General features: G+C 42.3%; 1 protein-coding gene across 1 annotated transcript in view; it reads right to left on the bottom strand.

Moving 5' to 3' along the window:
• Positions 1–25,304, bottom strand: part of PPP1R14C (protein phosphatase 1 regulatory inhibitor subunit 14C) — a 54,070-nt gene that overhangs the window by 8,247 nt on the left and 20,519 nt on the right. Inside the window, exons 2-3 of the mRNA XM_075446401.1 lie at positions 3,966–4,049; positions 2,824–2,856 (exon numbers count right to left, since the gene is read on the bottom strand). Coding sequence (XP_075302516.1) covers positions 2,824–2,856; positions 3,966–4,049 — 117 coding nt within the window. The remainder of the gene's footprint in view (positions 1–2,823; positions 2,857–3,965; positions 4,050–25,304) is intronic.

Here is a 25,304-nt window from a genome sequence, read left to right as displayed (position 1 = left end):
CTGTGTGCACTTTCCTGATTAACCTTTAGTTGTCTTGTTTGGGGAAACTACGTGACTTTACAACAGGTTCCCACATTAAACATTATTTCCATACAAATTAAAACAGCTCTAACAGCTACCTTAGAAAAGCTTTTAAAATTTTAGAGAACATTGAACAATCTAGCTACATTTCCCTTCAAAGAAAGGTTTCATAGCAGTTCCTCATAAGTTACTGTCAGCTACTATCTGGCCAATTTATTTCAGAGCCTGAGAATTCCTGCCACCCTTCAAGTGACCTGGATAACCCTGCTTCTTCTCATGAAAAATCAATCCAGAATACATGCAAAAATCTCTCAGTCTTTCCTTAACCTTTAAGTGGAAAACACTAAGCAAAATTGACATACGATATATGTTTGGTTTTTGGTTTTTTTTTTAAACAGATGGGATACCAGCTTCAAGTTATTAAGCTTGCTGCCTGTACTATTATTACTTCTGCTCTGAATAGTGGACACATCATACTACGTAATTTTTTCCCCACTTAGGGACTACTGCCTTGATGCTAAAATCCCAGTGCACTTGACTATATTTGATTAGTCAGGAGAAATTCCATCAGCTCACATCCATTCTCCACAAATCTTCTAGAAATCCTTTCATAAACCAATTACCTCAAGAGTTTTGAATGGTCTACAAATACAAAAGCATTGCAGATTGTCTAGACAAGGTATGGATCCTCATATAGCAAGTTTAAGCCAACTTAAAGGCTCCTCTTAGTCCACACATAGACCACTTAAAAATAGTGATTAACTGCTAAGTTAGTAGCCATGCAGTATTACTGGGCTTATGCTACAGATGAAAAGCTGCTACTGTGAAAACAGTACTGGGAAACGACCCCCTTTTTGGCAACCATTCTCACAGAAGAGTGGTTAAGTACTCCTCTCAACTTGGCCATCTCAAAAGATTGTCAAGGAAGACAGATATTCTTCCAGGTAAAGGAGCTGCCTCACTCCCGTCACCAGAGGATTGAAGAGACAAACTCACTAACATCTGTGATGTATCCTTATCAGAGCTCTGAAATTTGTCCTTGTATTAAGCATCAAACTTCAGAACTAAAAAACATAATTCATATTAGATGTTCAAAGAAGGAGGAAGAAGGGCAGTTATTTGATTCTCTGCCTTCAGATAACATGGAGATAAGAGGTTGGTACATGAGTAGCTGCTAAACTCTCAGCTACCTGGTTCTCCCCACCCACTCATGACCGCCACTTTCTCTCACTAGCCTGTGACAAGAACCATGTCAGGCTCCACCTGCCATACCAGTCTTTACACCTATCTTATGAAGAACAACTAAGATTCAGCAGCATTTGCTGAGAGAAGGCTAGAGGAGGCTGACAGGGGTCATCTGTAGTGTAGCATTACTACAGTGAGATATCTGAAGGCTTGATTTTTTGGCCTGGCATCTCCATATTGGGAGACTGTGTTATCTGCTGTAAAGAAACGAAGGTACAACACGTACCAAGCTACACAAGTGTTACCACGCAAGTCTTTCTGGGTCAATTACCTGCACTGTCAAAAAGTTACTACCAGCAACTGTAATAGCAATTCTGGAGAACTTTCCCAGTCTACCACAGGAATTGATAAGAATGCAAAAGCCCTGAAGAAAGTACAAACTGAAGCACAGGAAGTTCCGTCTGAACATGAGGAAGAACTTCTTCCCTCTGAGGGTGACAAAGCACTGGAACAGGCTGTCCAGGGAGGTGGTGGAGTCTCCTTCTCTGGAGATATTCAAGACCAGCCTGGACAAGATCCTGTGCAGCCTGCTGTAGGTGACCCTGCTTCAGCAGGAGGGTTGGACTAGATGACCCACAGAGGTCCCTTCCAACCCCGACCATTCTGTGATTCTGTGAAAGTATCTGATGGACTGGGAAGTGTTTATTTAGCTGCACTCGTGGTTCTTCCTGACAACCTGACTACTCAAACTACTGTGGCTTAAGTGGCTAGCTACACCTACAGATGTTAAAGAGGAACCAAGCTATCTGCAGCCTTGTTTCAGAAACCAAACACCTGGCTTCTAGTCACACACAGCTGAAATATCCCTGTCTAGGCGAATCCTGTAAGCCACCTACTCTGTTAAATACTGTATGAAACCTGCATGTGGGAAAGCACTACAAACTGAGCCAAGAAACTGACCAACAAGCTAGACTTTTTTTGTAATGAGTCCAAGTGTTTGCTACAATATTTACTCTTCCTAGTAAGCACACTACTACTGTACAAGTACTAGGCTGTATTGGCACTGGACACATTAATGGATATTCAAGTTGAACATTGAGTACTTTTAACTAAATCCTGCTAGCTCAGGCTGTCCAACAATTGTACTCAAGTCCATTTACCAAACAATTGGCTGAGCTGCATATCTACATAACAGATCCCAGGATAAATAATGTTACTGTCAGAGACAAAATTAAATGGCTTCACACTGAAAAGTACACAGTCCACCTCTCAGGTTATTTCATGCAAATATACTAGGGTTTTAGCCCTCTGATGAGATTTGTGTTTAGCTCTCTTGTAACATGAGAGCTCTAAGCCTCAGTAAAATCAATGAGGACATTACAGAAGACAATATTGATACTTCAGCTGGAATGATCAGCAATTCCTCTGCAGGGCCTGATCCTTCTCCTACTATAGTTAAGTGACAGGCACAAAAATCCCCAGGATACAAAGCCCCAAACCCATCAGCTCCCCATTAATATTCCTAATTTACTTTATCATGAGTATAAAAATGCTACTTTAGCTTGAACATAGCTACACTTCCCACAGGTAAAGAGTATTTGAGAAAAGCTTTTTTACCTCTGTTGGTTTGTAGCAATCTACAAGAGTTTCCTAGAAGGAAAATAGGAAAACATCAGTTCCAATACAGAATAACAGTGAACATAAATAAGTCTACAGTACGAAACCTAGCAATGGAGTGGGAAAAGAAAAGTAGCAAGAACCAAGAATCACTGGATGAAGATGCTATTGAAAACTAAGCACTGTAGCAAGTCACCTTTGCTCCCTAGGTGGATTAGAATGATTTGCAACAGGAGAGAAATTATAGTTTCTTCCTCCATGTTGGAAGTTACAAAATTCCTCTCCAAAAAAACCTGAAAAGTGGAGAATCCAAGAACATTTCTCCCAGCAACACACGTATGAAAGATAGCTTTCTGTAAGGGCACGGCAGTCTTTGTCATGCAGAAGTACAGATCTAAATCAAGATACATGTATCTCTATTAAGACAATGATTTTTCTTCTCCTCCTCATTCTTCCACTCATTACTTTTAACTCAAGCAGGATTCAGAGAATTAGAGAGCTGGTTTGAATTGTATAGTTTCAGCAGACAGCTTCTGAATTTCCCTACTAATTCCCATTGCTGACCACCTCCTCCATTCCTCAAGCTTTTAGACAGGTTACTCCAAGATAACTCAATGGGTTCCAATTTCTAGTCAATATAGACAGAAATAAACAAAGTTTCCAGTATCATAAAGACAAGGGAGGATTTCTGGTCTGTATATGCCTGTATGCATATTTCCGCTCCTGCAGTCAATCACAGAAACTATCTGGTCATCATAACTGACTCTCCCACACATAATTTTTCTGTGTGGCTGTTCTTTATTGCATTTTTTTTTCTATGTTATCTGTTCTTTATTTTATATGCATGTAAAAATAAGAATGAGTAGGGAAAAAAATCAGCACTTTCTAATTTGTCTAAGCATATCTCCATATATTGCTGGATTTTTTGAACTTTTATTTACTCCAGTTGTCATCTATCTTCCAGAAATTTTTTGTCCTAAAGGATTTTGATTACCTGTGTACAGTTCAGTAGATTATGCTAAACTCAGACCTAGGCACCTCCCAGTTCTAATTCTATGCTTACAGTGAATTCAAACACAAGATATGGACCCAGATGCATTAATTCAGCCACATTCCAATTTAAAATTAGAAAACTATATTACCTGTAATTTGAGAGCTCTCTCCTCTTCATTGGCTGCATCAAGAAGGTCATCAATGTCAATTTCTACATCTGGCATCTCTTCTTCCTGAAAAGCAAAAACTCCCACTTAGTCCATAGAGATATCCTTCAACTAACCTCAAAAGCAGCCTAGTGATGGCACACATAACAACCACATCTGCCTGGAGCCAGACAAAATGGAAATCAGTAAGGCACGGTGGCTCGCTTCCTTGCTCCCAGGCCAGCAGAAGGCCAAGCCCCAGCCACACAGGAGGTGGCTGTGAAGGAACAGCTGCTTAAGAGCTGTCAAGGGTTGTGTGACTAACCCATGCCCAGCAGTACAAGTCAAGCTATTCTCACAGTATTGGGCAAGAGGATGAAGAGGAAGTAGATAAAAGCTGCAGCAAGCCACGAAATTACTTTGAAAACATTATCGATTGGACTGATTATTTTATTACACTACGCAAGATCTCCCTTGCTCAAAGCTGGCTTACAAGGATGACATACACGCACCATGAAAAGAGCTCAGATTTCCATTGCCTACAGTGAAGCACGAAGTCTAAGGCATAGAGTATTTTAGGGAATTTTTTTAAACTTCCTCCACCCATACACTTCTCCCTTTGCATCACCAGTACACAAGACATGTTGTTCCCTGAGTCAGAGCAGCAGTCCACACATTCTGAAGGACCTCCAAGCTCTGGAATCCCAATGACAATTCACAGTCTACAGACATCACTGTTTATTTGCTTTACTGTTACGCAAAAAAAAATGTTCTGCTGGCCATTTTTTGCATTTTCTCATCATAAAAGGCACTTCAAAATGGTAAAGCAGCACCTCACCGCGCATACAAAACACTCTGGTCTCAGGCTCTCCCCCACGCTAAGTCCCACCCTCACAGTGGCCTCAGTGCCACAGACACACTGTTCCTCCGTTGCCCCTGCTCCATCCAAGCCAATACACAGGCACTGCCTGTCTGTCATCTCACACAAGCACACCATCATCGATTGGCTCACTGGCGCTGCATCACCTTGGCACCTCTTGAATGAATGCACGGACCTGAAAGTGTCCAAAGGGGAGGGTGAATCCGAGCGTCAGGAGGCAGCAACAAGACCACTCTCCCCAGCAGCAGCTGCCTTCTTGTACCCCACCAACACTTTAAGATCCTTTAAGGAATCATTTTGACAAAAGTGTGGTGGTTCCATCAATTTGCAAAAGTTTCAACAATTGTGAAATACTTTAACAGCTCCAATAGCAACCACCACAGGTAACAGCAGAATTACACTTCTACTGGATATTACTCTTTTACTGGATAAAACAAGAGTCCAAACATCAGCAAGGAAGCTAACAAAATCGCTCGAGTTAATCTGATGAAAGTTAAGTACCAAAGTGCCAAATAACCACCTACACCAGAAGCTCCAGCCAAAATGCCAACTACTCAATGTTTATCTGTGCGTGAAGAAGGAGGACAGAAGTAGGATGATTAAGTTCCCCATTCCCCACCTCTGAAGGAAAGGGTGCAGGAACAGGATAGCACAGCCACACAGGCTGTTAGACCTAATAAATGAGAATACATGAAGCACATCCTTTGCCCAATTAGCAGGTTCACTCTTTTTCAGCATGCATTTTAGTCAGAAAGGAAGTGTGGGCATTTACTGAGATGAATCATAAAAATACTAGTTACTGTAACACAATCTGGCAATAAGGGAGTTTCTAACATAATGCTATAAACTCATTAGCAATTGAAACAATGGGGGGAAGAGGAGAGAAGTCTTCCACAGACTATAAAGATACTCAGCAAAAGCCATCAGAGTTGGAAAGGATAAAAATTAATCCATAACAGTGGTACACTTACTTAGTAGCTTACTATTCTAACTCTACGCAAATTTGCATGCCACACTAAGAACCAGAAATTCCCCAAATAGACAGCAAACCTCCTGAACATTTTATCTAAGCAGCTCATTATAAATCCTCTTTAGATAGGGTGCCTGGAGTTCTCATTAATACTGTAAGCTTATCAAACTATGCATCCATGGATCTGCATAAATGTCCACTGTGCACCTGTCTGTGCTCAGAAGTGCTGTTGACCACATCGAATATTTTGTCCAATACACATTTTGAACTCTTACTTGTTGGAGTGGCATTCTGCCAAACTGAAACACTATTGAAAGGTGACAGCGAGAGGGAATTCCCTAGAAGGTATATAATGCTTTTTTGTGATCACACTTCATCGAAGCTGACCGCTCCTGAAAGGTTAGTGTTACTCTGATTGGTACAAGTCACATAGGAGGAATCTTTGCTTCCATCTCTGCTCACTCTTATGTTCAAATCAGCTTTCTCCTACATCTTCAAGGGTCACACTGCCATAAGTCCAGAGGGCAACTGTACCAGTAACTCACTGAAGCTTTGGTATAAGATGTAACACAGCTCCTCTATATCAACAAAAGCCATAACAAAAAATAAATTAGGAATACCTCGGGAACAAGGGACTATAGTTGTGTCTGACACACTGGCATTCAATGAAGTTACATTTTCTGTAAAAGATCATGCATATCTTCATCACTTCACAGCAGATTTGAACTCTGATACACAACACAAATGGAGGGAGGAAGCCCACAAAGATAACTTTCGCTCTTATTTTTGGATGATTGAACAAACATAATCAAAGCTTTTTTCCCCACACCTGAACTACTGTGCCTGCATGATCTCAAGAGTTTTATGTTAGGCATGAAAAGCATGCACTTAGGCCAGGAGCCTGACCACTCCACAACAGCTGTTATGACAGAGGAGAGGAAGAAACACTCACGTTTTCTGTTTGCCTGATTTTACTGGTGAGATAAGTGCGGTTGATCCTACTAGAGTTGAGCGGCTAGATACAGATTTGGCTGGGGCAAGCCTGAAAGGGGCTGTGCATAGCCGAAGGGTGGTATTTCAAGGGTCTTGTGAATGTCATGGAGGCTATGCAAGGAAACCGAAGCACTGCCATATTCTCCTCCAGTGAAAGGGAAATAAGGTGTTGCAAACAGCAGATGACGGGGGGAAAAAGAAACCACAAGCAGCATGCTGACAGGAAGCAGCCTCCAGAAAAGCTAAAACAGAAGAGGTGTGGGGGTTGCAGCTGCAAACACCCATCAGTTGAAACAGTTGGGGGAGGGAAGGATGGACACTCTCCTTTCACACACCGTCTCCAGTTTGCATTAACAATGTAGGCAGGACATGAGCTGGTTTCTGACCAAGTATTCAAAAGTGCAAAACTACCACCAAAGTTAGCTTCCATGCTATTTAATGCAACTTAAGTTCAACCTTGCTTTGGAAGACAGCCCCGTGGTTATTTAAGTTGCGTTAATTCGTTGCAGGCTACTGGCAAAAGACCTTGGGATACAGACATGCATTAAGTAGGAAATAGCTGTAGCATTTTAAGACATTACAACCTCTCCAACTGCTTGCTATTTTAGGCTCTGGAGAAGGTGATCACTGCCCCAACAGTGAATGGAAGAGAAACACGTAAGCATCCCTTAGTGAGACCAGACAAAAGGTCTGACAGCCTCTGAAACCACCTCCCACAGTAGCTTAAGCCAAAGGGCTGGATTTTGCAGGGGGAAGACAGCACCTCCATACAGCAAGAGTGGGTCTGACATCGTTACAAGTATTTACTAATTAAACATATATCCAAGGCTTTAAAATTTACAGGGCAATAGTTGCCCTATGGATAAACTTCCCACTATAAACCCAACCCTCAAATTAGCCTGCTGTTCCTCATCCTCACTGCTCCTTCACTGTGCATCTGCTCATTCGCATAGCTGGGAAATAATGAAATATGTTTCTTTGGTTTTTACTTTAGATTTTAAGTCTGAGAGAGAAAGGAGAAGTTAAGTGCAGCAAGAAAAGTTAAAGCCATCACGCGTATAGTCAGTTTAGAAGCAACCTGAAAGGACAGCAAGACAAAGATGAAGCAAAAAGAGGGAGAAACAACCATGTAATTCAGATTTATGAAAGCTTCAGATGATATGTATCAGGGATTTCTCTCAACTTCCTGGAAGACAGCCAGTGTAAGTGATCAAAACCAAACTAGAAAATGGGACCAGTTCTTCTAGAAGTATCTATTTAATATATGAAAATATTTATTTACTTTCTAAGAGACATCTGTTGGACATCTAATACAGTTAGCTCTAAACAAGTTCATCTGCATATATGGACGGCACTGCCTCAATGCAAGATAATGGTTTAACTCTCAAGATGACAAATAAAAGTGCCACAAATTACTAAGACTAGAAGTCGTTGGCTGCATATGTAACCTGACAGAATTATGAATGGATTGCACTTAATACAGATAAAAGAATACTACCAAATATTCATTCATATGAAACACAAAGGAAAAACCTGTGTGTTCTTTGCTTCAAAGCATTCAGTTAGTTCTGGGGACTTACAGGTCAGGGCAAAAACAGATAGAAATGAGAATAAAAAGAACAGTTTATCAAAAATTATGAATCCAGCATAAAAGAAAGCTCTTTTTGACTTCAAGCTAATTCTAGTCAAGTGGACAGTCAAAATACAACACCTAAAATAAAGCTGTTTGTAATCCAAAAAGGCTGATTGGTATGAACAGAAGATTAGGAAAGAATGTTAATGACAAAGAAGAGACTGAGAAGTGCCATGCTTGAGGACACTTGCAGTAGTAACAAGAATCCTCTGTGGTACAACCTAATTAAGTGACCATGTCTTCTCCAATCCTAAAATATTAACAGCAGTAACACCATAGCAGCCATGATGATCTGATGTTAGACATGCAAGAAAAAAAATCATTACCTCTCATTTCTGTTGGTCCAGATGAAGTGGTTCATGCAAAAGTGAATACTAGTTTGCACAGCTGATAATCAGTGAACGCATTTAGGATGCTGCTCCTGGTATGATACAATCCTTATCATGCAGTTATGTACTATTTTCTCCCCCAACAATTAGACACCTATCTCATTAGCAACCAGTCACCTGAATATGACATCTCAAAGCCAACACAGAGTGCAAGGCCCCACACTCCTGAGCACCCGCCATCCAGTCTTGGCTCCAACTAAGAGTTACAAGAGCCCATGTTGCACCCAGGCTGTTCTAACCAGAGCAGCAGCCTCTTCTACCAACACCAGGTCTACTTTTCTTCACCACTCTTGTTCATTAAATAGAAGCATAGAGAAATTAAAGGCAAAGTTACCAGATTCATCCGCTCATTTTGAGTCAATGATCATACTGTTTCTGAATAATTATAAGTTATCTGTGGCATTGTGCCTATTTACAGAAACCTTCTCCTGTGCTGAGCCAGTCTTCATGGCTCATGAAGGATCATGAGGATAAAGTTAAACACCCAGAAAGGGAGGGACACTAAGTGCCCACCTGTCAATAGAATGGCTTATGCAAGTTGCCCAGTATCTCACAGGAACACCAAGTCCACCTATAACTACATAACGTGGTATGAATAGCTGGATAAAAGCCAAGCACACACTGGTTTATCTACAAAGTCTAGATCTGGTCTACCCTCCCCGCTGGAGCTAGCAGGGGACTGTGCCCATAGCCTTGCACACACACCACTAGAGGGAGGTAACACTTTACAAACACAGCAACGGCCCCTGAAGTTGCTGGTAGAGCACAGAAAAGTCTTCTGGAGACCTCAAGTCAGTTCTCAGGTCTGGAGAACAGCAGTCTAAATTTTGCCCTCAAGCACTCAGTTCCCTCTGGTCCTGTTCTTAAAAATTTAGTCCTTGGCTTTTACTCTCATGGCTTGGTTTCTGCCAGATCCTACCTCCTCCGCTCCTACTTTTTGAGGTATTGCTTCTACCTCCTTCCTACATACTTCTTCTCAGCCGAAGGCCAGAAGAAGGCCCGCTGCAAGCAGAGACAGGAGTGAGACTAGGCTCCCAGGCACTGTGAACAGGACTCCCTGCCAAGATGAACTGCAAGAGCTCAGCCCCTCCTAGTTCCCTACAGAGAAAGCTTGTTCACATAAGAATCTTTGAGCTTACTGCCAGCTTTTACAAGTTTGGGCACGTGACAAGCACAAGATAAAGAGGAGGGGCGACACTTGACTAAACTGAGAACACTTCCATAAACTGGCCACAGGCATCTCTGACAGAGCAAATCCGCTCCCCCCTAAACTTCCAAGATCAGACATACTACAGTTTCAGTTAAGCTGCTGAAAGTCCTCATATAATGTGGAACACCACTTTTTCCTCCTGATTTCAGTCTCAGCATCAGAAATAACTGAACTCTTACCTAAAAATCTTTCCAAGGTGTTCCAGGCAGGCACCTCCTGCGAATCTCTTCAGCTCAGATTATTTCAATCTGGACAAGCTTAACATTTTGGAAGTGTGTTTTCCAGTTGTTAAATGAAGAACAATGCCAAGAACAATGTTTATGGGGCTCTGCATGGAGGAATACACACCTCGCTGTGAAGCAGAGGGGGATCTTACCTAGGAATCATCTGCATTAGTGCAGCTTTCAGACCAAGAGAATAAACCCTGTTGGCAGTGTATTTACACTCAGGTGCCATAGTTCATTAACACAGCAATAGGACTTCCAGACCAAAGCTTACCCACATACACCTGGCTCAGAAGAAAGAGCTAGCTAAAGCCTGTCTGCATCTGCCAATTCACCCTGTGTTGGTTAGTAGATAAGTGGGCAAATAGCCTGAAGCTTGTATTAGGAAGAGAACATCTTACTCCAGTGAAATCCAAATGAGGAGACCTGTTGAAGATTCACATCTGCACCCAGGGAACAGGGAGCACTCTCAGGCTCCCAGATCCTAAGTGTAACCTAACGGCATGCCAGACCATGTCAGTATGCAACTTCGGCATGTGCTGCCCCCAGATACATGATGAGAAAAAGCACAGGGCTACATGTTAAAGGATACTACCACACTCCTTGGACAACTGGAAGAGCATGCCCATCCCACCATCCAGCTGGCCTTCACTGAAGCAACACGGCCAGGAATTCTTTCCTCTCCTTCCTCCCCTTACCCTAACACAAGTAAACACACCCTTCTAACACATCCACTTCATAATACAGAGACAGATTTGCAGAAATAACTTTATTGAAGCCAGTAAATTCTGGAAGGACAACACTGATTGGGTGGAGGATATGACAGTGACTAAATCGCTCTGCATTTTCCAGGCTAGTACCTTCTGTATAAGACATACCTTCGATATATCAGTATGTCCATACACATCGTTCAAAGCAGCTGATTGACAAGCAACTCACAAAAACGTGAGTCCTGTGAGCTGAAGCTTCAAAGAGCAGGGAGCTTGCTCTTGATCACCAATGAGCAAGGAAAAGCAAAGACTGAAAGCTCCTGCTTTAGCTTTAGATCAACAGCGCATTCACTATTCCCAGTGAAGCACTACATAGCTTTCATGGTATTGTCAGCCACAAATATTTGAAAAAGACACACAGGGCTGCACAGGCTGACAGTAACCCCTTGGTCTAACACTCACATCTAGATGAGCAAACTAGAGTATGCTCTCCAACAGACAGCAATGGAGTCAAAGGGAAAATGAGACTAGGGGCGAGAAGCGCTTTTACTCACATTTCATATAAGCCACTTGCAACCATTTTTGTGAAAACACAGTTCCTTTTTACAGGCTTGGTAAAATATCCTAAAGTTAACCCTAGTTAAAAAAACACTAGCCCATGGTAACTCTGAAGCAAATGGTGTGCTTGGCCAAAATGCAAAAAAACAGACAGAGGAGAAGGATCCTGTGATAAAGTCTCCTTAATGGCTGGGACTCCTACAAGTTTTGAATATTTGGGATCACCGATTCCTTTCTGCAGGCTATGAAAGGGGGTAAGGTTAGCCAAGAGAGATGCACAGCTGAAGTGTAAGGGCAGCCTCAAAGTAGCTCAGCCTCCTCCATACCCACCACCATCCTCATTATTTCCTGCTCTACAGGCAGCAGACTAGTTTGAGCAATGTGTCCCTTACAGGCAAGAGAGGGACCCAAAGTTTGGATTTAACCAGCCTCCACAATGACAAGTTCAGAGGTTTTTAGAATGTAGAGGGATGCAGTCAAACAATAGGGACATGGTCCCTCTGCAAGTTACATTATCTGAAAACATAACTTGTCAACCAGTACTCTTGCAAGCTGCCTGGAAAGCATAAATCATTAGGGTCATAGGTTTGGGGGTTTGGCTTTGGGTGGTGGGAGGAAAGAATTCAGGACAGAACGATGTCAGGCAGGACAATCCAGGCATAAGGATATCTGCCTAAGCAAACTGGGACAATACTCCTGTGTGTTAGTGTTACTTAGCAATAGCCAAGAACAGCTCAAACTTCTGTATTTAAACAATTATAAAGAAAAAAATATGGTGCAACACAAATTTAAAACAACTGAGTATCACTTAAGTATAAGGGCATCTTAGTGTCCACATATGTGCCAGGAGTTAGGTACAGCTGTAGATTCAGAAATCAAATGAAGTGCAAAATCTACTAACAGGGCAATGACTACACAGCACACACAAAACACTTAAAATTCGAGTTATAAACCTCATTAAAGCAATTAATAACAACTGATATTTTCAATAAGCAGGGGAGGAGCACCCACTCAATCCAAGTTCTTCCATCTCATTACCCAAGCCAGCTCTTTCTCTTCCCTCAGTCACTGTAAACCGTTGTTGTTTGTTTCAAGCTGGCGCTGCCACAGATCAGCCTCTCCTCTTGGCTCTCAAGCAACTGCAGAGCAGATGAAGCAGCCAGATGCTATTCCAATTACAAGTTCCATTCAAAGAGTCAGCCCCTCCAAAGCAGTAAAATGCAGCCTGAATTTTTATTCTAAAATAGCATGAAAGTACACCAAAACAGCAACAGCACAATCCTGGCACTTCAGTGATACAAAAAGAAGCAACTCTGTTGTGCCCTTACTTCAGTTGGGGTGCCTCTGTCAGCACGGAGTGATCAGAGTTATGGGCAGAGATAAGAACACCATCCCTCAACACTCCCTTTATGGGCAAGCCTTTGTGAGAGAGGACAGGGAAAGGACCTCCACATCCAGAGCAAGGGTCTCCACCCAGCTTCCCTGAGTATCTTCACCCTCCCTCAGAACACAAGCCTGCCTGCACTGACACTCGACACAGAGGCAGCTGCTGTCGTCACAGATGCCGCCGCAGTTTTGCCTTTTCTTCAGTTAGAAGGCTAGAGGGCAGAAAGAAGATGGCAACACACTGTTATTTCCTCTGGACAAACTTCCTACAGCTACAGCCTGCCCAAATGCTAAATTTAAGTCAGGTGCTTAGGTCCGACATCGGAACACAGTTTGCACGTATAACATTTTACCCAGTGTAAGGGGTGGGAGAAAGGTAAGACGGCCAACTCTGCCAAAAGTCAGCTGGAAGAGGGGGAAGGGAAGGTTAAGTCAAAGCACATTAAGACAGGTACAAGCACTGCCAAACCATTCACTGAAGTTACTCAGGGAAAGGGAGGTAGGGCCAATTTCAGAGGACAACTCTCCTGTTACTGTGTTCTAATGCACCACGGACAGATGCTACACATCACATCTAAACTACCTTGGTGCCACAGTTATGCCCACACAAGGCTTGTAGTAACACATGGAACCTCTTAGCATACAAGAAAAGAGCAAGTAGTTGAAAAACTGTTCACATTTTCTGTGTTCACACAGAGCATGTGAGGATGCCATGGTGACCTCAGTCAAATACTCCAAAACTGGCTCTGCAAAAGAGGAAACCTTGGTCCTTCCTTTCCACAGGTCTCTGTTCTGCTTGTTAGCAAGGCCACATAGCTGCTATTGAAAGAATAATGTGTTAAGAGAACTAAACTAGAGTTTTACCACACTTCAAACTCCGCAAATTCAGTTGAGGCTGGGCTTGCCTAGCAGACACGCTGCGTACTGCTGGTCACCAACACACCTGTCACGTTTTCTTGGCTGGAAGGAAGACTTTCTGTGCTCTTTCAGAAGGCCATGCCTTTTCATTTAGGCACCTTTAAGAGGCAGCTGGGCTGGCTGCCACAATTCACTGGCTGCGTTCTCCCACCAGCAGCAGGGAGGTAACTCTGTACCTATGGATGCAGCCTGCAACTCCGTAAACAGCACTGGAAGCTTGGGCAGGCACCTCAGCCATTGAAGGTAAACAACAGATCCTTTTACTTTTCTCCTCACTTCTGTTCAAGAATGTTTTCCCTCTCAGCTTTTTTTTTTTTTACTATTCTGTGAGAGCTAAGGAAGTAATTTGCAGAGTCAACAGGAGTAACTTTTCCTCTAATTAGCTGCTAAATGGGCTTTTGTAGAAGTAAAAAATGCATACACACACTACTTCATTTTTGTTCTGGTTTTGCTGGTGGGTTTTTTTTTTTTTTTAGCAGATTAATTTCTTAGTATACTGTGTTTTAACAGCAAGTTTTCAAACAGAACCTATTATGTAGGTAACTGAAAATACTTAGCCTAGGCCCTGGACTTGCTATTTTTAGTTTGGTATTTATCTGTTGCTTGAATGGGTGACTGAAACACTAGTCAGGGGTCACACACTTGCAGTGCCAACTCTGGTCTGTCCATACACAGTAGTTCTTGTATGAGCAGCTGTTTCGGAAGCACTTGCTCAGATCTCCTGCTGCAAAGCATCCATCAGTGGGAAACCAAAATAGGCTCTGACTTGGAACAGAACAGCTTCTAGGAATGCCACGCTGGCCAAAAAATACAGTTTGGCAAACTTTGCTTGGTTCGTGGCCCCATTGCTCATTTAAATACTTCCACTGGTTCATTTAGGAAATGGAAGTTGAGAGTCAGATACAAGTTATTTGCTCTTATTTTACCATATGGGTATTTGCTAACTTCAGAAAAAAATCTAACAACCCTTAAAAGTCAGATGGTTTTAACTGTGACAGTGATGCAGCTGCCTAGTACAACAGAAACATGGCCACATCTCTTGAACAGGCAGAATACCCCTTTGTGCTTTCCTCTCCTGGCTGGGAAATCTTTTGCCTAGTCTACAAGGAAAAGTCATCGTGATGCCAAGGTAGACCCAGCTGGTAAGTTACAAAAAGGCATCTTTCCCTAACACTTCTCTATAGACAAAATCGCACAAGCCAGTAAGAAATATACAAGGAAAGGTCTATTTCTCCACCACTTGACAATTTAATAAACACCTCATCTGAAAAGTTTGTATCAATTGAAATGGAAGATAAAGCAAATGCTGGAAGGTGAAAGCTGAACATACAGTTCAGACTGTATTCTCTGCCATGGATATGGGTATATTAATTCCTTTCAGATGGGGGATTTTCAATGGAAGCATTCAGTTCTTTTTCTTGCATTGAAGCATTGTCTTCCCAGTTGGTTTTTTAACTGGGATTTCTGTCTTGCGGCATCATCCCTCCATCACACTTGCAGAAGTACCATTTCACTATCTGACATAAGTGCTCACAGATCCTATATGTTATCTCATCCCGTTTTAGTTAACATCCAATTGCCAGTAAGTTTTAGCCCACTCTTTCTTCCAAAATCCTTTTATTACATCTAAATGTAGCACATTCAAAAGGAATTTAGGCTTTCAGCTTCATTTTAGGATACCTCCTTTTAAAAACTTTAAGTCTGGCAAAAATGTCTTCACCTTCATTTAGTTTCAAGTATTCACATTCACTCTTTCCCGAGAGCCTCTGAAAAAACAGGTTGTAAGGAGGCACTACATTCCACATTAAGAGCACATCCTTGCAGGCAGGGCACTGAATGCAAGATAACAGTTCATTGCAAAGATGTCCAAAGCATCACTAAAAGAAAAGTTTCTGGCAAACCCTTCTGAGTCCCAGCTCCTCTAGCATTCTTCTACCTGTTTGACTATGAATCCCCCTACACCCCTATGAGCATGCTCACCTATCCCAAGAGAAGAGAACCTTTGCTCACTGCCAAAGATTTGCACTCTAAACTACCAGCCAACCTTATAAATGGTACTGCCATCTTGAAAATGCAAACTGATGAAGTATCATTTGACAGAGTCTGCAGATGACCTGCAACAACTGTTTCAAGAACAGATACCAGCCTAACTGCCTTCCAAGGTATCCTGCAGCATCAGGACCTCCCACTTCAGCTCCCAGGATCCTTAAACAGTGCACTTCAATTGAATTCTCACTTCACTGTTGGTCAGGCTAAAATTTGTTCTCTTTCTCCTGCTTCAAAGTCAACATTCATCTTTCTCAAGCAGATGTCATAAATATGTTAAAATATTTTCCTTCATTTTTTAAAGACACAAACATGCAAAGTCAGGACTTAGCGAATTCTAATCATCTGCATTGTTGCAAATCACAGAATCACAGAATGTTCGGGGTTGGAAGGGACCTCTGTGGATCATCTAGTCCAACCTCCCTGCCGAAGCAGGGTCACGGTCACAGGCTGACGAACAAAGCGTGTTTCTCTTCCCAGTGGCATTCCAGAAAATTAAGAGTTACGGATGAGATGGATATATTCTTTCTTTTGTTTTTTTAAGGAATAAAAGATTTGTGGTTCCATAACCACAGCCTGAAGAGTCATTTAAGGCATACTGAAGGAGAAAAGTGTAACAGAAAGCAAGATATTTGATGCTTTGGCTTGGTATAAAAGTAAAAAAATGAAGTCATTCTGAAGCATCTAATCTACTCACAGCTTTACTTTTTAAATGCTAAAGAGCCCAACATCTTCCAGGACATACTATCTTGCCGACAGCAAAGACGTGGCAGACCTTTTCACACTGGGTAATGAAACCTTGTGGTGGACTACATGATTATGACAGTGTTAGCAAGCCCAAAACAGAAAGAAGGCAAAGTGCTGAGGTGTCACTCTGCTCCTCAGATACACAAACAGCCAATATTTTCCAGCACAACCGTAAAAATTCAAGATGCTCATGCAACAGATTCCAGCCCTCACAAATCACTGTAGCTGAAAAATGATGCCGGCAAACAGAGCAAGTCCAGGACTGATGAGAGCCCTGAAATGCTATGAGCTTACAGGCTGGCAGTATCAAGAACAGAGAAACTGTAATTGGGCTGAACTGAAGGGAAAGAACCCCAACAGGCTGCTGAAGGATGAACACTAATTTCTCCCCCCTCCCCCCCCCCTTCTTAACAGCACAACTCCCACGTACATGATAAAGAAAAGAACTGCTTAAACTTATTTCTTATGACTGAAATGCAGCCCTGGGAAGGGACTGTTTTTGAAAAGTTACATCAAGCCTAGCCCTTCATTACTGGGTTGCAGCCCCGGCAGAACTGCTATAACCCTCACGTTTTCAAGTTAAAGAGTGACAGACTACTCTTAAGTATGTTAATTAACACAGGAGGCAAAAAAAAGTTGCGGAGGGGAAGAAGGTTTGAAGGGGAGTGTCATTTTCTCAAGTATCCCTTAAATGCCGGAGGAAGCCACCATCAATCACCAGGGATAGCAAAGCTGCCCAGAAAGGAGAGAACTCGCATGCGTACTCAAGATCCCATTTCTTCAATAGTTTCCTGGTTCTGTAGGACAGCACACACCAGGACTACCTGGGATCCAAAGCACTGCGGTGGGAATCAGAGATCCTCTGCAACTCCTGGCAGTCCAGAACACAAATCAGAGCAATGCTTCTGGTTAGCATGGAGTTTCCAGAGGCCAAAACGAGGAGGTGTTAGCAGGGGATTTGTCTGCAGCCAACCAGACACAGCTTTTCAGACAGAACCCAAATGAGCACAGCAGTCTTTCAGTTTTCTCTGAAGTTATTTACCTACTATGCAAAGCATTTCCAGCAGCTTAGGTATATTAAAAACACAGCCAAACATTAGCTTCATTCAGCGTGATGTTATACTGAATTGCAATACTATTTCATGCTACACCATCCAACAGCATACTCTATACACAGTGTACACATATATACACACTAGCCCTTCAGAAGCATGTTAATCGACCACAAATATGCATCTACATACACATATGTATGAACAGTTGCCTGTTGTTACAGAAAGTTACCAGAAGAAAAAGAAGCTGTACGCAGATTTCTGCAATGAAAGTATAGGTAGCAAGGCCTTCAAGAAGCACAGCTTGCTGTAGCACAGCAGAGCATATTAACAAGCCATCTGTTCATTATAACAAGCTCAACAGGATTCAGCTTCTAGCTGCAGAGATGCTACCTACAGCGTGTCCCTTGATCAAGTAGACAGCTGTTGGATGTTGCCAAAGTCTTGCCACATCCCTCTCAGAGAACATGTTATATGTATCTGCCACCAGCACAGTCTGGATCTAAAAACTGCTTTCCCAGGAGGCTGTGCCTTTGAGCAGAATTAGTCACACTAACAAGCAGCCTAGAGTCAGGTTCCTCCAGCCAGAGGTATGCAGGCATAACCAAGGCTATTTGCTGAAAGCTCTCAGCTTCTGCTCTCACCTCAGAGAAAGACACATTGTATCTCGACGAACAAACACTGAAAAACATGAAATGTGTTCTCAGAACAGGTGCTGGCTCTTGAAAAAGAGACAAGGACAACATTTCGCTCTAGTCCTCTGCAAGGAAGATGACCAGTCTTTCAGTCTCTCCCTGCCTCCCTTTGCTATGCTTCTCCCTTCAAACGGAGAAACTGTGAAACAGCTGTTGCTTTTGCCGGCTTTGTGAGAAGCAAAGAACAGCGGCCAGAAGTAGCAGCAGGGGAACAAGACTGTAACACACTCCGGGCCCCATCTGTTGAGAATGGGTAACAGAAGACAGAGGCCTCCAGCCTACAGTCAAACAATTTCTTTCTCACCACCTATCTAATGTTCTTTAGCTCAATATCCAGCGACTGCAGCAAAGGAAAGGACAAAACTTTTCAAGTTAAATGTACAACATCCATCAATTTAGTACCCTGATAGTGTTCACAATCAAGTCATTTAATTAATATACTGTGCAGCCAGTATTTTGGCTTAGCTGTTACTCTGCCATGTGGCAAACTAGACAAAGCAGATGGTCAATAAGCTCTGTTAAACTGTCAGGGCCAGCGATTATGAAGCGACACAAAACATCTCTCTGCTAGTTCCAAAATTTTTAAGCTAAGTCTCAGCAACCTCAGCTCAGTTCCTCCTCCCAGAAAAGCTGCCATCAAAAGAATTGAGATTAAACTAATAACTTTCCCAAGGCTCCAGTCCTGAAGTTTAGAGCACACCAGGCCCCACCCTAAAAGATGCTCAAGTTCATTAAAAGGCACAGAAATGTGAAAACAGTATCATCTGCACAACACTAAGAACCCACTGACTTGTGAAATCAGCTATTTTGCATATTAATAAAATAATAAGTGTAGCACCTAAGTCAGGAGAGCTCGGATTGAAGTCGAATATTAACTCCTCAGCCTTTGAATTCCAAACAGGGAAACCAGCACAGCTTAAGTCTTACTTAAAAGGTTGAACGCGTTAACACGTCAAATTTCAAAATATTTTCTGCTCTTCACCAAAAAACTTGTTGTCAGATTTAAACTCTGAAACAATCTCAGACACCACCTGGCATGTACCTCCAGATAGTACTTTGCTCCTCACAACAAAGACAGACGCTCAGAACAAACAGCCAAGCAGAGCTGAAGCCTGGTTCAGCAAACAGCACCAGCTTTGCCAGGTTAGAAGAGAAGGTTTCTGGCACAGCACACAGCTACATCATGTTTTGTTCTGCTAAAATCCACCTCTTCCTGCTACAGTGGCCTCTCTGCCTGCTCACCAAGAGACATTCATGTAGGGCCTTGTTCTGAGCCGTCTCCAGGGACAAATGTTCACATTTCGAGAAAAACATGCCACTGTCTCCCCTATCACCTCCCATGACAGCAGCCTTTCCTTCAAGGCCTGCAGGTGGTACAGTTTAACTTCTGTGTTTCACCCAAGGAAATGCACACCACGCTGTTTGGGAGCAGAGCACTGTTATGACAGCCCTAATCCCAGCTGCAGCAAACTCAGCCAGCAAAACATGACATACATACAGCCCTGGGGCTCCACCGAGCTCTTCTGAATTGTAGCATCAAATACAGAGACTGGTATTTCTGTGGTGCCCAAGCAAGGTGTGTTGCAGTTTACCTAAAGACGGCAAATGCTGCTTTCCCAAATAAAAGCAGCTGAACGTCTACACCAGGAACCTAAGAACAACTTTTATTAGTCTCTAGTACAACGGACCAACATCTTGAACAGCACCAACCAAATAATGAATGTGTTTGCTTAGCACAAGGTAAAAGCGAAATTTTATCATGTTTTAAGGCAAACTTTGACCACTCAACAACTACATCCATAGGCTTCAGCCCCACCTTCATAGGGTATTATTTGACTATCACAATGCCAGTATGTTTTGCTCCCAGGGCCGTAAGGAACCTAAGGAATGCCTATACGTACTGCTCCCTGGCCATATAATGGCAAAGCTCAAGATATACCTTCTGCTTTAGCACCACAACTAGCTAAAGCAGCTTCAGTTTGCTTAGGATTTAAAAGTTTTGAGCCCAGTTCTCTGTAAACCCCCATGAGGAGAGTTAGTTAACAAGTGTACCTTGGGAAAGGTTGAATCAGGACACGAGACTAAGTACAGACTGCCTTAAAGTCTCTGCAATTGTGTTACTCATACAGCTTTGCAAAAAGAGACATGTCACCAATCAGAATTAATGTCATTTAGTTTTTCCATCTGTTACATTGTATTTTAAGACTAAACTTTTTACTACCAGATCATAAGTTCTGAAGACAGGCACTACCAGCTGGCTACTTTGACCACCCAACAAATGTTAATTTCGGTGCCAAAAAACCCCCCCAAAACCCTAGCCTGCCTCAAGTTAAACATTTAACTTGTGCAGATTTTAATTAGTTCACTCATAGTGCAGTGGTCTTTTCTGTAGAAAATTTTTTACTTCCAGATATGGAGAAATGGAAGTAATACAATCTGAGCATCCTGTCTGCTCCAGTTCTTAAACACAATTTAGCTTTTTCTCATTAGCACACCTTAGTCAAAGAGCTGACTGTTTTGCATTCTTCTCACATTACTCCACCTTTGAAATCAAAGATAGGATTGAAAACGCAGGAGAAGAAAATTTCAAGCAGTTAAACATTACAACTTAAAATAAAATGGTATACTTAAAGGACAGCAGTGTTCTTGCTGACACACTTGTAGACAGTCAAATCCAGAGTCTTTGACTGGCACAGAAATATACATAAGAAACATAACATCATTATTCCATAGGGCACGGATATGGAACTCACTTCAATGAATCCAAAATAAGAGCCCTTCAGTGGAGCCCCTTCTCAGACGACGCAGGCCTGCAAAGCACCTGCATATAAACCAAATACCTGCAGCAGCCTATTTCCATTCTAGGTACAAAATGATAGCCATAAGTAATCACACACTTTCTGCAAATGGAAGCCCATAGAGTGACCTCACAGTCACAGTACAGAACCAATGCCATCAAAAGGAATCCAGAAGCACTCCTGCGCATCTTTAAAGTACCAGTTGTGTGCTAGTCTGTGTTTAATACAGAATAGCCAGTTCAAGTGAACTTTGAATTCAAAGTATAGTATTGTGTTAAAAAAATAATCAAGTTATTTTTAATTGGCTACTTTTCTTACAAACATCCAAAGTCTAAGATTTGAGGCCCTTGTAGAGATCATCCTGCACACAAATATGTTCATAAGGAAGACTCCTATAATCTTTGCTCCTCGAGATTCACACCGTCCTGTTTCTATTTCCACCTACAGATTTTCTCAAATGAGAGATATTCCAGGGACACCAGAGACAATAATCAAGTCTTCAGACATGAAGCTGCACGAACATGCACGCAGAAGCAGGTGGAAGGAAGGGAACAAGATCAAAGTCAGGCACTCCTTTTCCCTCTCTGGGAAAAAAAATAAGAGAGGAAGCTCCATGCTGCTCCTGTCTCATATTTCTGTTGTTTCCCACTTTAAAAGTTTTCAGTCATCAAAATAGTTTTCAGCACAAACTACACCCAATGCACCCTGAAACAGTTGCCTTCCACAAGACTTCTTGAAGATGGAATGAGAGTGTTTGCAAGATAGCGTACAGGACCACTGGGGTCTGCATTGTTTTGTTTTTTTGTTTGTTGTTTTACACTGTGGGACACAAAAGAGCAATGACTCCCTTTGCCATTGAAATGGCACATCAACAAAGCAGATTCAGGGCATGACTAGTAGCTTGAAAATAAGTTTCACATCAAAGTCTGACGTGTTACTAACAGGTAATTTTCTTTAAGACAACGTTCGCATTAAAGTGAACATCATCTCCCATAAACTGAAAAAACAAAGCACAGCACTATGATCGGCAACATAGAAGCTACTCAGAAGAGGGCTATGTACCACATTTGTGGTTGGATTCCTCATGTCTGTTCTTACACAGAGCAGAAACAGTGGTACAGGTTAGTGAGCACCAGAGCTAAGGAAGTGTGGGTTTCCTGTGATTCGAGTCTTGATTCTCAGGTGCCCAGATCTCGCTTCCTGGATATACTTAATACGGGAAGAGCTTTAACAGCTTATCTGTGTGGATTCACTGTCATCTAACAAAGGATGAAGATCCTCCCTTCATGAAGACACTCATGGGGTCACTAAGTTTTGTGAACATAGGCAGCTAAATTCTACAGTTATCATGCTATGATACCATTATCCCTCTGGGCAATTTCAAGCCAGTGTTCTAAGTGTCAGCATGGTAGAAGACAAACACACACACATTTTTCTGCCAAGAACTCTTAGCTTCCCATTTTAGCTTAATAAGGGAAACAAATATACTCAGTGCCTTTAAAAGACAACCAACTTTATCCTAGTAGCAATCCAAACTGGTACTGGCCCGAGAAGCAGCTTTCAGGATTTGTATTTGAAGGGGTTCAGCAAGTTGTTCTGAGCTTGGGAAAAAAAAAGTGTTCATGCCCATAAAAATAAAAAGCTGAGTAGCAGCAGGTAAGTACCATGTAGCACCAGCTCAGAAGGCTTTCTGCAGTGGTAAAATTAGTAGCGGTAAATCAGTGCTCAGGTAGTCCCAAAACCTCTTTCTTTCCCAAACCAAAAGCCTGAGCTTCACAGGACTCCCCATGCAGCATCATGACTGCATGCAATTGCTCTTTCATAGAATCATAGGTTGGAAAAGACCTCCAAGATCATCAAATCCAACCTACATACCAGATTACAACTCTCAAGTTCTCTCTTTTTAGACATTCTAAAGCATGTTAGCATGCCATATTAGCCACGAGCTGCAAGGGATGCACATTTCTTTGCTATTTTCTCCTATCAACGAACATGGAAACAAAACAAAGAAAAGAGCCAGCATAATCAAAGTGACAGGTGGATTTTGAAAAATCACTTCAGGCTACAGCTAACAATAGAATACCCAGCTTCAAATTAAGTTTGGATGAGTAGCCTGACACTCTCAAATGCTAAAGAAACATTATTGCTCTTCCAGAGCTGGTCAGACCATGCCAAAACACAGGAGCAGCATGAGCATTTTCTCATGCAGTAGTAGGCCTGAATCCAACCTCCTGGATAGACTTTTTCCTCTAACTAAGGGGAGCTGGGCTACACACATATGCAACCTCTAAAGGCAGGCTTTGCTCCAGCAAACCCAAGTCAAGCATTCTCAGCCTAGCTCGGAAGCGGCACTGGCTGGCACAGGGTTGTACCAGTCAGCACAAGGTGGTATCACCAGCTCCTTCCCACCAGCCTTCACTTGGTGCTAGCCTGCTTAATCATTCAAATGGCCAGTGAAAGCAGAGTTTAAAGTTCACCTCACCACTTTCAGGATGTCTCCAGAATAAGCACGTGGTTAGACACTACAAATTCCCCCAGGAGCAGCAGTAACTGCACTTTCCACCCCTGCATGCCCATTTACCAAACTTCGCTGTCAGAGCAACAGCTTAAGAAATGTCCGACTCGCTCCTGTCACAGAGGGCTTGGACAGCTTGGGACATTTAAGAGGTCACCATCTCCTGGCTCAAAGACAACACAAAGGATTGGGGGAGGGAGAACTGTTTTCCGAAAATAAAGAAGGGAAACACATTGAGATGTTTCTAAGCAGCTACATCTGGACACTGTTTGAGGACCCCACTTTCTCATTATTGCCCAAAGCTACCAAACAGCTACTTTTAACCCTCCTCAAATTATTCCAAACCTAGATGGCTTGGAAGAGAGAAGATGGAGCAACCCCCTCAAACCCATCTTCACAGCCTGTAGAAGGTACACATACCCCTATTCCTTCCGCAGGCAGACAGCTTAGATAAAGCACAAAGGGTGCAGTTCTGCACACACGGTGCCAAGCACAGCAGTCAGGACCCTAATAAATCCTACATTCACAATAAGCAGTGCTATCTTCCATAAGAAGAGTGCACAGGATAAAATCTACTGAATATAGAACAAGTGCAGCAGCCATTGCCTGGCCATGAAGCACAGCAGAATACAGGCATCCAGGGAGAATTTTAAGGCCAGGAAAGAGTCTAACCCAAGCTTTTGAACTGGCCTATGGAACAGAGTGTTGAAAGATGGTGGCAGATTCTGTTGCCACTCACTTAAATTGAACATATCAAACATTCCTTTGTTTAAAAACCCCATTACCTACAGCTGCAAGCAGATCAGCTGTGCTGAGTACTCTTATGTGTATTCCACTTTAAAAGTGTTGAAGGTCCTTCATACAGTGCCTTTGGCATCTACCACTCAATAAAGGCAAGCCAAGTCATAAGAGACTTTGTAACACAAGAATATTCACAACCAAAATACACAAAACCTGCAACACTATTTTCCAACCCAAAGGAATTAAACAATTACGTACTTAATTAGAAAAATTAGGACATCAGTATCACCTTGTTTCTACACAGTCCAGAACTTACTTCCTGCTGTGGTTTCAGATGTAGCTCTGGATGACTACTTATGCAAAGACAGTAAGGAAAGCAGGTTAATTTTTAAGTTCCTGCATGTTATTGTTCTTAACAAATAAACAAATTATAGAAAGTAGTTCTTTGTGTATTTTTTGAAGAGAATCCAGGATGCATGCACTCAAATGGGGAATATTCGTGTGAAATCCTGAAATCCTTCAGATAGACCCAAAGGAGAAGTAACAGCTGGTTGAGGAGCTTATCTGCAAGGAAGATTCCAAACGTACAGAGGAACAAGCGAGGGTAAATTAAATCTGCAGTTAAAAATTACTCAGCCCTTGGTAAGCACAGCTTGGTAGCTTATGTTATATACACATTCAACCTGGCAATCTGGCTCAGGTGGTAAGAGTTGTTTTGAGCACTGGGCCAAAGTTATTACATCAAAGCATCTTCACATGGCTCTAGCAGCCAAGGCAATAATATCTGTCTTGTTTGACTTTTTTATTCATAAGAAACTACTCTGGCCTTCTTTTAACGCTTTGTTGTAGCAAGTCAGCTTTGGCCTTTACTCCTGCA

The sequence above is a fragment of the Opisthocomus hoazin genome, chromosome 2, assembly GCF_030867145.1.
Source record: "Opisthocomus hoazin isolate bOpiHoa1 chromosome 2, bOpiHoa1.hap1, whole genome shotgun sequence".
In the NCBI taxonomy this organism is placed as follows: Eukaryota; Metazoa; Chordata; class Aves; order Opisthocomiformes; family Opisthocomidae; genus Opisthocomus; species Opisthocomus hoazin.
Note: the sequence above shows the minus strand (reverse complement) of the source record. Positions and strands in the feature narration are given on the sequence as shown.